Genomic DNA, 17,172 nt, shown 5'->3' with positions numbered 1-17,172 from the left:
ATGGCAGGAAGTGGACACCTTGTGATGCGCTGGGCGGTTTTTACCACCCGCTGTAGCGCCTTACGGTCTGCGACAGAGCAGTTTCCGTACCAGACTGAGACACTGCTGGTCAGGATGCTCTCGATCACACAGCGGTAGAAGTTCATCAGTACAGCTGAAGACAGGTGGTGTCTCTTCAGTGTCCTCAGGAGAAAGAGGCGTTGATGAGCCTTCTTAACCAGACTGGAGGTGTTAGTGGACCAGGAGAGGTCCTCTGTGATGTGGGCCCCCAGGAACTTGAAGCTGGAGACACGTTCAACAGCCATCCCGTTGATGTGAATGGGGTTGTGCGTGCTTCCTCTTTCTCTCCTGAAGTCCACGATGATCTCCTTCGTCTTGCTGGTGTTGAGGAGCAGGTTGTTGTCAGCACACCAGGCGGCCAGATGCTGTACCTCCTCCCTGTAGGCCGTGTCATCGTTGTTGCTGATGAGGCCAATCACCGCTGTATCGTCCGCAAACTTGATGATGGTGTTGGATCCATGTACAGGTCTGCAGTCGTGGGTGAAGAGGGAGTAGAGGAATGGGCTCAGCACACAGCCCTGTGGTACGCCTGTGTTGAGTGTGATGGTGGTGGAGCAGGTGTGTCCTGACCTAACATACTGGGGTCTGTTGGTCAGAAAGTCCATTATCCAGTGACGGAGGGAGGTGTTGAAGCCCAGGTCTCCGAGTTAAGTGTTTAACTTGGAGGGGATGACAGAGTTGAATGCTGAGCTAAAATCAACAAACAGCATTCGTGCGTATGTGTTGTTATTGTCCAGATGAGTGAGCACAGAGTGCAGCGCAGTGGAGACTGCATCCTCTGTACTCCTATTGCTGCGGTAGGCAAACTGGAATGGGTCCAGTGTGGGTGGGAGGCAGTTTTTCAGGTGTGCTAGGACCAGTCGCTCAAAGCACTTCATTATGATGGGTGTGAGTGCCACAGGGCGGTAGTCGTTCAGGCCTGTCGGGCTGGAGTGTTTCGGCACTGGGACAATGGAGGTGGCTTTGAAGCATGCTGGCACAGCTGCTTGGGCGAGGGACAGGTTGAAGATGTCCGTAAAAACCCCAGTGAGCTGCTCCGCACATGCCCTAAGCACGCGCCCGGGGGTGCCGTCTGGACCAGCAGCCTTTCGAGCGTTGATCCGGCTCAGTGCAGCGTGGACGTCTGTGGAGGTGAGTGAGAGGGGCTGGTTGTCTGCAGGAGGTCTGTTCGTGGTCTGCGTCTCCCTGTTGTCTCTATCGAAACGAGCATAAAAGTGATTTAGCTCTTTCAGGAAGGAGACATCTGTGGTTATCGGGGTGGAGTTTCTGGGTTTATAGTCACTGATGGCCTGGATGCCCTGCCACATGCATCTGGGGTCGGAGTTGGAGAAGTGTTCCTCAACCTTCAGCTTGTAGCAGTGCTTGGCCTTGATGATGCCCCTCCTCAGGTTTGCCCTGGATACGCTGTAGGCCATTGCATCATCTGATCTGAAGGCGGTGTTGCGGGCCTTCAGCAGGAGACGCACCTCCTTGTTCATCCATGGCTTCTGATTTGATTTGATATTCAAGTCTGTGGTGACTGAAGAAACAGTACATACGCCATAAGCCAAATTGGTCTCATTTTCTCAGATTAAAATAAACATCACAAGAGCCTGCGCAGATAAGATACACTGATCAGAAACTGTTATAATAGTACTAAACATGTATACAGGGGTATGAATAACCAGGTTTCTCTGTGTGCATGTAAACGGCATATCATGAATATGATCAAACTGAAGTCCATGTAAACACACTCATTGATGGTTCCCAGTGGATAAATCCCACTAACTTTAGTTAACCCAGGACAATTTTCATCGGAGCCACCATGAGGTCAACATTTGTGGTTTTCGACCAAAAGAAGGAATCTTCATGAAACTGGAACAAATATGTGCTCCCCTGAGAATGACTTGAAATCACTTTGATGAACGTTAATTTCTTTACTAGTACCATAAACTTAATCCATAAATGATGACTTTCCCATCAACCTCTGCTGTACTTTGAGGTATGAAGATGTCAACCAAAGTTAGCTTGCTGGGTGGCTAAACCTTGGGTTGTTAGCAATGGCATCTAGAGCTGTTAGCATTAGTCAAGGTTCTTAGTCCTGTTTCCTGCTTTCTGTCTCTGTGCTGATCTTTATTTTTACACGTCTTCCTGATGTCTACATTGAAAAAACACAGAAGCCCTTATTGAAGCCTTACTTTGCAGAAGATTTAACAGCTGCATTTAACAAGAAATGTCAATTGTTATGCTTGGGTGCATGGTGAAGCAAATATTCAGGCTTCTGTGAAACATGAAAATGAACATCTGGATTATAGTTCAAACAACAGATGGTCATCCGCTTGCTTCTGTTTTAGAAAAAGTAAGCAAGCTTGCTTATTCACTGAACACATTAGGATGAAATGAGGTTAAAGTTTTAAAACTTTTTAAAGCTAAAATGTAAAGTACAATCATTCACACTCAGTGCCTTTATGGCACACTATCTGTGTTAAAGAGAAGCTCCAACTATATAAGACATGCTAATAATATATCATATACAGTACTGGAGTGTACTTGTTCATGAAGAGTTATAGCCTACTGATGGGCTAGCTGGCATAAAGCCAGTGTTGCTTGTATGGCTGAAACACCGTTGGTGTGCATCACACTGACACACTCTCCCACTGGCCTGCTGGCCTGCTGGCCTGTCATTTCAGTAAGAGTACAACTGCATGTGTGAAAAGCTGTTTTTGTCTCGTGAAGCAGTGGTGAAGCCAGGTGGTCCTCGTGACACAAAAAGCACAACCAGATTCACAGGGAAGAAGACTAAATCAAGAAAGAGATATGCTGGGTGTATGATGTGTCTGTCATGTAAAAAACGCCTTGACCGCAAGAATACACACATACAGCGCAGAAGCAAACAAAAACAGGTCATTTGATTAGAAAGCCTAGCATATTATTACTCATATTATGAAGCACACTTCAGTCTGCAGTCTCTGTTCACAGTGACACAGAGTGACAGCTGTCTTATATGAACAAGTCCTGTCCAGGTTCAGAACGTTTTGGTAGATCTGTGCAGATACCAGATGGACACTTCATGTCAACACTGCTGACATATTTGCTTGTTTGTGTCGCTGTGAATGGCATCTAAATCTTAGATCAGGGCAGAACCAGATATATTTGGGAGGACCAGCCAGTCACAGATCATAGCCAAACAGTTTGAAAATCAGTAAGTAAGTAAGTAACGTACCGGTTAGTTGGTGCAGGGCTAATTTTAAGGGACATACCACAAATAATGATCATGTAAGAATGCATTTGCAATGCACCAGTTCCCAGCTTCTTTCAAGTTATTTGTTGTCTGTTTCACAACTAAATTATTTTTGATTTACTCTCGTTACTCTAATTACTGAAAAGCACCAAATGACTCAGCAAAAATATTTCATGAACATAGTGAAGAATTAAACCACTATATATCCAATCTCCCTTAGAGTTGGTGGGGACCAAAACTGAGCTGAAGGGTTGACTATTAACCAACTGGAAAGAGTCAGAGCTCAAAAAAATCAAGCTAACAATGCGACACATGATCAACGTGTTCAAAATAGTTACAGTAGCTAGGTACTACAAACAGAAAGCGAGTCGTGCTGCCTGACTCAGCAGGTAACTAGTTAACATTAATTGAGGAGTCTTTCAATCAAACCAGAACTCCACAAGGTTTATTTACTGAACGGTATACCAACGCTTTCTTTGAATGCATGATTATGACCTCATGATGGAGAAAAGTTATTTATAAAAAAGGGCGCTGCCAGTCTAGTGTTCGTTGCTTTGTATCCCAGTACAGATTGCATAACAGGATGAATAGGAACAAATTCTCATGTTTCTCGCGTCAGGTCGCATGCTTTGGGTGATGGTGTTGACTGCATAAGCGGTGGGTGTCAACATTTTATATCGGTCTATTGGTCACACAGGTATATAGGACGCAAGCGATGTTTAAAGGGGTCACATTATGCCCTTTTTGGGGTTCACATATTTAATTTATGTGCCTACTAAAGTACGTTCACAATCGCTCATGTTCATGAAACATGTCTGTTTTCATGTACTGCCGCTCCATACACCAGCTCGCTTCTGACTCTGTCTGCAACGCTTGTAGTGCCCACATTCCAGGGTCCCCACGTGTTCCAAGTCTGATCTGATTGGTCGGCCGATTTGCTCTGTCGTAATTGGTCAGTCGCTCTGCACGCTTCTCAGAAATGTCACTTGATTCATGTCCTCTGCAATCCAAAGACTAATAAATTACTATTACATTACAAGACTAATCGTAGGTTTTAATTTGTCATCATTTTCAACATTTTGTCTGCAATCATTTGCATTATTGAAATATATGTGAATGAGAAAATAACTGATTGAGTGATTGAAAGCTGTCAAGTTTGGTATAGTGGAAGTATGAAGGAGCAGATTTTTTTAATGTAAATTTCATAAAAATAAAGATTAAAAAAAGCAAAAGCAGAAGTTACTGTATCAAAGTCCAAAGCAAGGATGAAAAAATACTAAGATAAAAATCAACAAAACAACAAGGTCCAGCAAAAAGGATAAAAACACAAATAGAGCAATGTTGAAACATCCACACAAGGAGCAAGGGATTAGAAAACGAATTGGTACAAAAAAGAAAGACGTGCTAAATTTTGGGAGTTTAACTGGAGAAAATGGAAAATTCAGGGTGGGCAATACAATCAAACAAGTGAGGAAACAGAAATAGAAACAACAGGTGAAGGAGGAATGAATGACAAAATATTACATATTTTTACTGAACAACATAAATACAGAACTAAACAGCTGAAACATGACACAATCTTATTATGTAATGATTTAGTATTTTTCTTGTTTGGAATGTGAATTATTTGGAATTAGAATATTATTTCCTCAGAGAAATTTAAAGTATATTTTATTGTAGGGGGGGAAAGAACTGTTTCCTTAATGAAAGGCATGTATTAACAAACTCCTCCTCTCTGCTGTGAGGAAGAGTATAGATTAAGTCTCCCCACAAGCAAGCCACTGAGACTAATGCGGTATTGTAATTGATGATTCTGCTAACACGTGACATGGTGCCATGCTAAATGAGGGTCAGCGATGTTTCTGAAGTGCTCTGTAATTAGAGCTTGCTGCAGAGGAAGGTGAAGCCTTCAGGTCGTCCTGATAAATCATTCATACTCAGACTTTAGCAGAGAATATACTGATGAAAAATGATATCACGGATGCATTAAGTTTAAAGTACCTCTATTTTTTTTTTAGTTAAATGCATGGCTAATGTTGCTTTTACAGTAAGGTCAGTTAGACCTGCCTTTTACTTACTTACTCACTTTAGATCAAGTCTGGCGTGTTGCTCTAGTGCATTCCTGTAATAAAGGTGACATGATGCATGAAACCAAAGGAAACCAGTGACAAATAGAGCAGATTAACTCTGGTGTCTCCTCAAATTTATTATAGCCAAAAGGCTAAGCTAGACCTTGAAATCACCCTGTGTGTATGTGTGTGTGTTTACAGTATGGAGAAATGTGATGGATACGGTTGTATCAGGATGAGTAACAGTGTAGAGTAGTGGCGTGCAGCCAGGATAAATATAGGGAATGGTGCAGACGAGTGATGCATACTGATCGGTATTGACATATTGATTGATACAGTTACTCCAAGGCTCCCTCTGCTTTCATTTCTTCAAAAACAGGTGACAGGACCTGTGATCTGTGTTTAAAGGGAAGCTGTAGCCACAAAGGAATTGTATTGGACAGCAATAGATTTAAGTACAGGTCACAGTGCAGGTGGCTCATGGAAACAATCCATCTGTGTTTAAGCAAGGAAGTGGTTCTCTTTAGAACTCTTTAGCACATTCACAAAGACTCCTCTCTCTCTCTCTCTCTTACTGTGTGTGTGTGCGTGTGTGTGTGTGTGTGTGTGTGCGTGTGTGTGTGCGTGTGCGTGTGTGTGCGTGTGTGTGCGCGTGTGCGTGTGTGTGTGTGTGCGTGTGTGTGTGTGTGTTTGTGTGTGTGTTGCTAATTAGTACCTTGTCACATTGTTCCTTCAAAGAAAATGTCACCCAGTCAATCAGAGCTCTGGAAGGACCATTATTCACTAACAACAGTGAGAAATAAACCGAGTCCGACACTCTTTTCTGGAGAGATACTGCGCTGAAGAGCCATCATTCATTAAGCTGTAAAAATAACACAACCCGCTGTATTATTACACTGATAAATATATGGGTCTTAAAACCTTTGTCAATCAAACATGCTTTCAAGTGTAATTTGTATTCTTTTTAAGTTTCAGGTTTAATAGTTTAATTAGATGTAACAATCTACATGCAAGGCATTAAACTGAAACGATACACCCTGAAATGGATTTATTTAATCTCCTTGTAAAAGAAAAGTGATTAATTTGACCTATTTGAGAATAAGTGAGAACGTTCAATCCATAGGCTACTCAACTCACACATCAATCACTACCAGTTATCTGCCATTATAAACATGTCAGATCAGCTGAATGGTTAAACAACACATGTGTTCCTATAGGTAAGTATTATTACACACTGTTTATCTTGGCACCATTCTCAAGGAAAGCTCTCTTTTAACTGAAACTGAAAATGACTTTCCAATTATCTTTCCAAATAACGTTTAAGACAGCTATCAGAAGCTTTTATCTCTACATTAGAATTTGTGGAGATTTAAATTGAAGCACTCCCTGTTAGTTAGACTCTTGAAACAACAAAGTACATAACTAAGAGGATATATAATCTGTATGGAAGCAAATAAAGGAATTTTGCGCACACAAACATAAAACACATGGGTAACAAATAATAATTAGCCTATTTATCAAACATAAGGTGTTGGGCCACCGACGACAGTAAGAGCATGATTCTTTCTTTCCAGGAACAGGCATTTCTTTGAGCCAATTTACATCAACTCCAGAGTCTGAGTAAGTACAAACTCCTCGTTCTAAACCCATGCAGAGCAACGGCTGCTTCCTCCTTACAAACCGTTATATTTCACCTCATATATTGGGACATTCAATCCCTGGTTGAACATGAACAGTATATTCAAAAACACACCTTGTGAAAGGTGGACTGAAACAGCTTCTGCTGTGATTCGGCACTGGATAAAAAAAATGGACTGCAGTTCTATGCAGGTATGGCTAGACTTTCAACAAAAGATACTATTGTTATGAAATCAAACTCTTGTACATGTGTCATTTTGCCAACACAGGAAATGAAATACCTCCCACTCTGAACTCCTCTGCTTCCACCTCCTTCTTAAAACCTGTCCTTCATCCTGTCAATGTGTCACATCACTCAGCCTTAGCTTTTGGTGCATGTCAACACGCTGAGAAAAGCCATAACTTCATGAGGAATGTTACCCTTTGCTTTTAAAAGATGAATAATTCAGCATATTTGCAAACTATTTTTAACATTTTCTTATACCTGTGTAAGACAGCCATGTACTGTAAGACCAAAGAGTTGGTGGATGATTGATATTATTAATTTTGCACCCCTAACACATCTGTATGTTCAGCAGGTGAGCATATGAGATAGAGAGAGATGTCCTCTGTCCACTATAAGTCTCTCCTGTAATGCATTGGTTGCAGTGCAATGTCTCAGGATTTAATGATACAGTAGGCTTGGGAACCACTGATTTAGAATAACAATTTAGCATGCACTGTATGATATAGGTTCAAGATAACATGTCATTTGACCCAACTTTATAGCCTATAGCTCTTCTCTTACTGCTACTGTACATTTTAGAAACTAGGGCTTTAAATGAGACCGTCTCAATATCTATCTACATTCATTTTTCTTTGTTTGACCCTAACCCTAACCCTAATTTTCTGGCTTTAATACCTTTGATCAATTGTTGTTTTCTGTTGCCTGTCCTGCTTCTCTGGATAAGTTCACTGTGAAGGCACAGCAGCACAGGGCGGGCCAGTCCATAATGAAGTTGTTACATGCTGCCACCATGTGGCCTTTCTCATAAACTTACTCACACAAGCGTTCAACACACAGCATCAGGGACCACAGCAGAGCTTTCTTGTGAGGGGCATTTTAAATCCCTGAGGGTCAATCTGTGGAATTCAGTATGCATGCATTAAATAAGCCATGCTTATGCACTGTGCAGTCTTCAGGGTGATGTTTAGGATCCCTTCACATAGCAGATAGATGGCTGCAGGGCCTTTACTGTATACTGTATGTGAAAATTTCAGCATGAAATAGATGCCTTAGGTAGTTTTGCAACACAGTGACATTGAAAAAAGCTATTTTTTTTAGTGTTTTGACAAGTTTCTTAGCTACAGTTACATAAAACAAACAAGTAATTAGGTCTTCGTTAGTGTTCATTAGTGTTTATTATTTACAAGGATCTGTGCAAGCAAAGCCAAAGTGGAGGGTATAAAGATGTAAAAAGCAGCTTTGCAACTGTAATAGGATCAGCCCCCTCGTACTTCCACTCACATCAGGCTTCATTACTGCTTCCTGTGAGCAGGATTACCCTGCCTGTAGATGATGCATATATGCGTTTTGCTGACGCATGCATTAAATTCCAGAGAAATACACGTGCCCAATTCCTACCTTTCTCTATATAGAATAAATCTGACTTTCCTATAGCTGTGTCAACTCTTTTCTATGATAAATCCTTTTCATGATCAATTTCTCACTCAAAATATGCAGCAAAAGCTTTGTTTCAATAATTGCAGTTTTGCAAAAAAGGTACCCAAGACAGCAGCAAAATTGACCCATGAATCTTTTCTTTAAAAAGTACAAGTACTTAAAGACATTTTTTTTTTGCACCTTTTTTTCTCCTGCTTCCTTGATAATTTCATTATTGCTTCCCTAGCGGTGTACCTCCCTCCATCCCTCAGTTGTTGTGAATCCTCTTAGAGGTGGATTATGGGACTAAGATGTCTGCAATGAGAGCGAGAGCGAGGAAAAGAGAGAGCATGAGGCATACAGACTGAAAGAGAGAGCCAGAAAGGGAAAAAAAGGAGAAGGAGAAGAAGAAAATGGAGGGAACCCCTCAGCCTGAAATGGGCCAGGAACGGGGTAGTAGATGGTCTGTAATCAGGGTATGTACAACAGAATGAAAAAGTATATATGAGCAGCATAGTCCATAGTTCACATTTTATGGCTTTACAGATACAAAAAAACTGTTTATTGCATGCTTGTTACGTTTTCTGTTGAGTGTTCATGTGACTAAGTTAGAAAGATAGAAAAACTCAAATTCTGAGTGTGGCTCATTTGACTTGGGCACGCTTGTTTGTGTGTTTAGTCAGTTACCTGAGGACAAACTAGACTAATGTGATAGACTGAGGGCGTCACCTTCTTCCTAATTAATCTCACTTCCCAAATATTGTGTCAGGTTTGACAGGGTGAAGAAGCATGACTGTATGGGCGAAAAGGTGTCTATGTTTCTCTCTCTTTTTCCCCCAGGGAGAAGCAGCAGAGCCTCACATGGTGAAGCACACACTCCCGTGTCCCACCCCCTCTCTCACTGACACAGCAGGAACAGAGTAACCAGATGCAGATATGTCTCTCCTGTCTCAAGGAGGCCCTCCCAGGTGGGGCTTGTGCTCTGCTCTTTGTTTCCTCATCGTGTTGCTTCCAGAAGCCAAAGCTGACTTCCAGAACACAACCACTCAGCGCAACGGTGGGGGAGCTCAGTGTGGGGAGTATACTAACCAGGTGATCACACTCTGAATGCTCGACGAAGAGTTTACCTCCTTGTGCTTTCACCTGTAACTCCAGAGATGGGACAGCTTTTTGAAAGAGCATCTCAGCTCTGCAGTAAACAAGTTTCATAAAAGAGAAAAAAGTGCCTTTATGAATGTAGTCAAATATATGTTAAACTACTCAGAGTACAGAATTAATAGGGATATGTCCTCGTATACACTTATACCATACAAATGTGTTATACTGATTAATCAAATATGATTTCTATTTGCAACTAGATGTATTCAGATGTAGTTTGGTGGCTCAGTCCAATGGTTACAAACCTAGATGTCTAACCCCTCCCCCTAAGCCCTTGTGGGCCTTAGACTGTAACCTTTGGTGGGTTAAAACTATATAATTGCATCTTTCATTAATTTGTTCATGGATAATATAGTAAATCTAAATCTTAAGAAGAATAACTGTTAGTTACTTTTGTGGAGTAAAAAGCAAATGATTTCCTTCTGCAGTTTATCTCAGCAGTACAGAAGCGTCAAATTGAAATGACACAACAAGTAGCCTACCAGAGAGTCAAACTACATTACAGTACCTTAGTAAATGTTATACCTTCCTACAAAACCAACAAACAAGCAGGCCTACTGCATCTGCAACTAAAACAGAAGAGCCACCACACAAAATTCACTATTGAAAAAATGTGGAAAGTTAGAATTATGCAAACTTTTATACGAGTGTGCAGAGAAACAGAATAAGCAGCTATAGGAATGTGTTTGATTTGGTATTACTTTACTTTTTGTGTTCATATGTCAACAATAGTGACCAATGACCTTCTACTGGAGCCCAGAATAGAGTCTTAAATTAGCTGTAGCAGAATAGTATTGACAGCACTAGATTCCTTTATATTGTTACTGCCAAAAGAAAAATGTTAGTGATGTGGGAAAATAAATGTCTGTTTGAAATGTAACTGCCATCCCTGGCGTCTTTCCACTTAGTTAGAACATCCAATATTTATTAATGAATGAATTATATCCCCACTTACCCAGGTTGAAAATAAAGAGTTTGACCTACTAAAGTCCTCTCTGTATGTCATGTTAGAGGATGAGGTCAGCTTGTGCCTGTTTTGTAAGGACATGACATTGAAGAACTTTTTTTTTTTTTTTTTTGCTACCAGTCGGAAAAAATGTCATGCAATTAAAACTTTGTTCTAAAAGTTGATTCCTGAATCTCCTCCCTCCTAACAGGTGATGGATGATGGGATGTGTCGCCTAGTGGCCACGCTGCCGCAGCTGAACGAGCAGAAGTGCCCTGACATGTTCCGTTGCTCTGACGAGGTTTCCTACTGGCTGAACGAGAACGAGGAGAGGAAGCAGCAGATTGTGACACTGAAGGAGACCATCTCTGAGCTGCAGGAGGAGCTGAGGAACCATCGCCACCGCATCAAAGTCCTCGAGCTGCAGGTGACACTTTACATATCGACTTAGCAGACCTGGATCAACTTTCAGCGACAATCCTTTCAACTGCTTTGAGTGCTTGCTTTAGGGCTCACTGGGTGTTGTGGCAATGTGACAGCTACTTGGAACAGACTGAACATGACAACAGCTCACTTATTTGGACAGTAAACTTGGTGTTTTCTCTGTCTGTGGCACTAAATCTATCCTTTAGGGAGGAAACTTTAAATCACTTTTTTTTATACTTTCCCTGCCCCATCTTTTTTTTTAGTTTAAAGCCAGTGAAACATTAACGTTTTTCAGGGGGTCAAACAGCTGACTCATACCCTGACTTCCTGTTTGCAGTTTGGCGCCATGATTTAGTCGAGAAACACATTAGTTGTGCAGAGTTCTGCAGTGTAACGTCATGACTGGTCATCAAGCTGGCTTCCCCCCAACATGTCCTTGACCTCAGTTGCTAACAGGATTAGCCTCCTACTCCTCCACGTGTTGCCTCATGCATCTCAGGCAGTGATCTATATGCAAAACACACCCAGTTGGACCAAAGTTGGCCGGTGGAAAGGGTTCATGTGTTGAACACGAGAGCAGGAAGTGCTCCAGGGTTTGTGTGTTAATGAGTGTTAATGTTATCCTCAATGTCCAGGCTAGGAATAGAGCACATACTGAAGAGTCCAGCTTTGAGTTTGAGAAGAGAAGGCCCATTCTATTTCCCCAAAGAGCCTCAGGAGAAGTTGCATGTTTTACTTTGTATGCATTGAGAAAGACTAAAAAAAAACTCAGTGTTCATTTGTATGTGTATTGAGCTGCCAAGTTAAAGACAATAGAATAAAAACTACTAAGATCGATTCATAAGCAGTATTTAAGCCAGGGAATATTGTATATCTATGTTTAACAGATTTACAAAATGCAGCTGTGAGTAAAAGCAGCTACAGCTAAGCTAGGTTTTTTAATAGGGGTGTGCGTCTCTCTTTTCATAGGCTATTTGATTAAAATCTTGATTCATTAAAATATGGAACAATTCACTCTGTTTATTATTTGATTCAGTACATTTTGATTCATGCCACTTGATTATGGAATCTCCCTTTTTTTTTTACTTTATGAAACATGAGACAAAAGACTAGGCCTCCTGTATGAAGTATTTTAGCGTCATGTATATCGACTAAAGTCATTATCACACAGCCACGTCTGACTTTTACGGTTAGTCAGAAGGAGAAATATGATTTTTGCACTTTAAAATCAAGATTGTTTACTGTTTTAGATCAGTTCATCTTTACAGCCAGATTAAGATAAAATTAAAGCAGATTCATTAAATGTAACTATGCAAAACATAACACTAAAACACAACTTCAGCCAGCTAGCAGCTAACATTAGCTTGAGGCGCACAGCACCACTTTATCCACTTTTTCTCCACAATTAGCTGATTAGCACAGATGATCTTAGTATCTTAGTAAAACTATTCATAAATTGTTGTAATGTCTATGCTAGAAACTGTGCTAGTGATGTTTGTTCAAAACATGCAACATGAAATCTGTACCGTTCCCAAGCACGTTTGAACAATTAAGTCCAGTTTGTTTGACTCGTGTGAGTGCTTTGTGGCGTGGCACGGTTGAAAGAGGCAGGCTTCAGCCTGTTGTGGTTGCTCATGAAAGAGCTAAAGCACAAGCACGGGCGTAATCGTTAGCCGCATTGCAAAATCGAGAAATTCGGGAGTGTTAGAGGGACTCATGAGACCAAAAAACTTAAAATAAGCCACAAAGTCAGTAAAGTTGCAGTCATGTTCTCTGGGTTGTTTTCCATTGTGCTGACCCTGAGAACACGCTTACTTGTGAACCAAAGGACGCGTCACGATGCCGTGAAGCGATACATGTGTTGTACTATGATATAGCGACGTATTGCAAGGCTGAGGCTAGGCCAGCAAGGGAATGGGGGGGGGGGGGCAACTGGTCCTAGAGTGAGTGAGCCTTTGGACTTTCAAAAATACAAGCGAAATGTTTCAACAAGTAGAAAAGGTCAACGTTCATCATCATCTGCGTCACTGGAACATCATAACAAAACTGCAGAACACGATTTTATACATTCTTATGGTCTTGTATTCTTATGTATTAAGTGATGTAAAAAAAAAAGTAAGAAGAAAAAACAGATCTCACATTGTTTTTCTTTTTGTCTGTGCTTGTGTGAATGGGTACTTACATGTCTGGGACAGAGTGAAGAGAGGAACCACTTGAATATTTCTTTGGAGCAGCGTTTTCATGACCTGGAGATTCACTATGTTGAAGCAACCACCCTGCTGCATCTACAGGGCACTTTGATTCTAGACCTCCAGGTAAGAAACACTGTTACACTTTTTCTTTGAGGCATGTAACAGTGTTACAACAATTTTATTTCACAGAGTATTTTTTTTTTCTACAGCAACATAAACCTGAGAGTAAATAACATTGTTGCTAGCTGTTAAGGAATTATGAAGGAATGAAAACATGAAAATGTATGTGCACTGGTTGGTATTCAATAACTTCCCTTTATTTTACTTTAGAACGAGCTCCAAAATCTGACACTCATGGTGGACAGAGTGAAAAGAAGCCCTGGTTGCATGGTCAACATCGTCCGACCCAACTCTCTGATGAATGCTCAAGAAGCATCACACCCAGGTATGCTCACAGACACAAGCACATCAAATACTATAACCAGCCAGCAGAGGGCACCAAGCTCAAGTTTCCTCCTACTCATTCCTGTCTCACGTTTCCTTTCCTTCAGAGCTTCATCATGTTAGGAACTGTCCCATTGACTGTGCTTCCATCTACTACAATGGAGTGAGGAGGTCAGGTCTTTACACAGTGGTGCCATCACTCGCAGGCATGCCTGTGGAGGTCTACTGTGATATGGACACAGAGGGTGAGTCACATGGTAGAACATTGGTTAAGCACTGATTGAATTTTGGCAGGATTTTCCAAAGCTAGTGCCAACGTGTTGGCCAAAATTAAATCAAGTTTGATGTTTTTAAACTCTCCAGGTGTGCTGTGCAGTGTCCCTGAATTCTGCCTTGGCCAAATGGAAACGATATCATCTGATCCAATATGATACAATAATGAAACCAGTCTATATGTAAAAAAAAAAAAAAATACAATACAGTAGGAAAAATTATATAAAAAAAACAATGACAACTCAAAGAAAATTATACTGAACAAGTGATATTATACTGTATGAAACAATGCAATATAAGATAAGATAATACTTGATCCCCAGTGGGGACATTTTTTTGCAGCAGTAAAAGACAAGAAGTGCATATGAGTACAAATAAAATAAGAATATATAGGAATCAAATTCAAATAAAGATAAATGTACTATTTACAACTATTATAAGGGATAATTCAGTAAACTATAAACTAATTAAAATATTAACTATACACTAAAACTTATACAGGACATTGAGACATATTTAGTGGCAAGTTGAATTTAAAGTAAGTAATTTAATTTGGTAAGATAGGCACTATAAGATAGGATACCCTATCATGTAACACACAATAATGTATAAAAACCTTTACATTACTGTCCAACATGATACTATTTGATAGGAAACAACATTATAGAAAGAAAATCTATAAAAAATTATTCAATACCATATGGTATACAATTGGAATTGATACAATTCTATGAAAAAAAGCAAACAATAGTGAATGAAAAAGCACAATATAGGGGATATATGATATGACACTTTAAGATGTCATGTTACTATACAACAGTGTCCAATAAACCACACGATGGGACACTACTTTATCATACAGACCTACATAACTGTGTGATCAGATACATAACTTAATGATAGGAAATGATCCTGAACAATACTGAATGGTAAAATATGTTTATATATGAGGCAATTATATGTTAGGATCCAACAGAATAGGACCATTCTTTATAATATGGTACTATGTGTTTCAAGTATCATAACCTATATGACATTACATAGGCTCACCCTTAAGGTGCAATGCCTTCTTTCTGTTGCAGGGGGTGGCTGGACTGTAATCCAGCGGCGCCTGGACGGCTCAGTGAGCTTTGACCGCAGCTGGAGGGATTACAGGGACGGCTTTGGTGACCTGCAGTCAGAGTTCTGGTTGGGTAACGACCACATACACGAACTGAGCACTCAGGGAGAATACACCCTCCGCATCGACCTGGAAGACTGGAGCAGTAAGCACAAACATGCCCTCTACCAGAGCTTCAGGTCGGTGTCATAAACAAGTGCACAACCATCTGTATCTCTAGAATATTGTTTCCAACTCTTCTTCTTTATGTGTGTTCAGTGTGGAGGATGAAGAGCATCAGTACCGTCTCCATGTGACGGGATTCAGTGGGACAGCCCAGGACTCTTTCAGCTGGTACCATGATAAGCAGGGCTTCAGCACGCCTGACAGTGGGAACATCTGTGCTGAAATCTCCCATGGCGGCTGGTGGTACAACCAGTGCTTCTATGCCAACCTTAATGGCGTCTACTACAGAGTGAGTGCTAACAGATAAATCCCTTCACATTATTCTTTTAAAAAGTCAGAGAGAGTGTTTACAACTCCCTCATCCTGCAGGGAGGCCATTACACACCGAGAAGCCGGGGGCCGCTGGGTCCTGATGGGATCGTTTGGTACTCCTGGAAAGACTCGGATTATTACTCCCTTCGCAAAGTCAGCATGATGATCCGGCCACGCAGCTTCCGAAGCCGTTTGTCACCCTGACCTCCTACATGAACCAGACAGGAGATAGGGACTCACAAGGGCAATCTCACGGTGACATTGAGGCGATGATGACACCCACTCCTCCTTTCAACTGCAGAGGAAGTGAATGTCAATCTTGTAAACAAGCGCAACAACTCCAGCTGCAATTGTGAACGACATACTTGATCTTTTTAAAACTGCTGAGTCATATTTCAGCTACATATTTTTTGGAAAAAACACTTGATAGATATATTTTTCTGTCAGTCAAGGGAAGTGAGTTCTTTATTTTCTACTTGTATTTTGTACGTTTAGTTTGATACATCACGTCGGATGCACTTTTAGAAACCCAGCCAAAGGAAAGGGATGTGTGTATGATGTGTTGAAGGACTTACAGTTTTCCAGGCACATCATGGAATTTTACCGCCTACATATTTTATGCTCTGCAAGCGTTGCATGCTTATTGAATATTCATCATTCTATTATTTTGAATTTCAGCCAAGTAAGAATTTAATGTGTTATGAAATATATTTTTGAAATAAGGAGATTTTAATATTGTTACTCAAACAGTGAGGACATGAGAATATTCAGAAAATTCATATAAATATATAACCCAGAGTCCTTGACCCTTTGATTTGATTAGTGTCTAACAGAGTCAGGCACAGTGGACTGTGTATACATGCATACACTCTATGTGATCTGTACAATAAAAAATCCAGTATATGTGCAAAACATGGCTCAAAGAATATCATTTTTATAAAAAAAGAAGCATCTCAAGTGAAAGGAAATTTCTTACTGACATGAAGAAACAACTTGATAATTCTTATAAAGAAAACATCTTTGTTTATCTGTGGCATCCAGAAAGTGATGCTCAGATTCAAATTACTTAACGCTTGGGTTACCAAAGACCTTCAGCCCATTGGCAGGTCAGTGTGGATATAGCAGGCATATGTTGGGAAGAGGTGAAGTCTATAGGGCAAAAATGAGAGAAAAAAGCTGCAGATGTATACTCCGATATCTTTACACTTGAACACAACCTAATAATGAAAAAAAAAAAATGTTTTACAAGGTAATTAAGGCAGAGTAAAAAGCTGTTATTAACTGCAAGAGATCATTATAATGCTCCTGAATAATGCTCTAAATATGGCAGTGATCAAACACTCTAAAATAACTAAAAAGATAAGATAATGCATGTGTCGTCTGGGGTGTAAAGTCTTCCTGACTGGCTACTTTATGTGGCTGACACATCCAGATGCACCTAATTGGAGCGCGAGCTGGAACGTGAGGTAAAAGAGCTCTTTCACTTCCTCCACAAACACACTCTTTG

At 40.6% G+C, this 17,172-nt stretch overlaps 1 protein-coding gene across 1 annotated transcript; it reads left to right on the top strand.

The window, feature by feature from the left end:
* Window positions 1–8,941: 8,941 nt before the first annotated feature.
* Window positions 8,942–16,577, top strand: si:ch211-203k16.3 (angiopoietin-related protein 7). Its single transcript, XM_020647428.3, has 9 exons — window positions 8,942–9,105; window positions 9,470–9,721; window positions 10,945–11,160; window positions 13,355–13,474; window positions 13,682–13,796; window positions 13,903–14,040; window positions 15,151–15,367; window positions 15,447–15,642; window positions 15,723–16,577. The coding sequence occupies exons 2-9, from the start codon at window positions 9,566–9,568 to the stop codon at window positions 15,867–15,869; spliced, it is 1,305 nt and encodes a 434-aa protein (XP_020503084.2). The 5' UTR covers window positions 8,942–9,105; window positions 9,470–9,565; the 3' UTR covers window positions 15,870–16,577.
* The last annotated feature ends 595 nt before the right edge of the window (window positions 16,578–17,172 follow it).

The sequence above is a fragment of the Labrus bergylta genome, chromosome 15, assembly GCF_963930695.1.
Source record: "Labrus bergylta chromosome 15, fLabBer1.1, whole genome shotgun sequence".
In the NCBI taxonomy this organism is placed as follows: Eukaryota; Metazoa; Chordata; class Actinopteri; order Labriformes; family Labridae; genus Labrus; species Labrus bergylta.
The sequence above is the reverse complement of the archived record's forward strand: the minus strand, read 5'-3'. Positions and strand labels throughout refer to the sequence as shown.

Coding starts and splice junctions, on each gene's coding strand:
- si:ch211-203k16.3 (XM_020647428.3), top strand. CDS start 9,566: ATGTCTCTCCTGTCTCAAGGAGGCCCTCCCAGGTGGGGCTTGTGCTCT. Junction 14,041..15,150: donor CTGTGATATGGACACAGAGG/GTGAGTCACATG, acceptor TTTCTGTTGCAG/GGGGTGGCTGGACTGTAATC. Junction 15,368..15,446: donor GCCCTCTACCAGAGCTTCAG/GTCGGTGTCATA, acceptor ATGTGTGTTCAG/TGTGGAGGATGAAGAGCATC.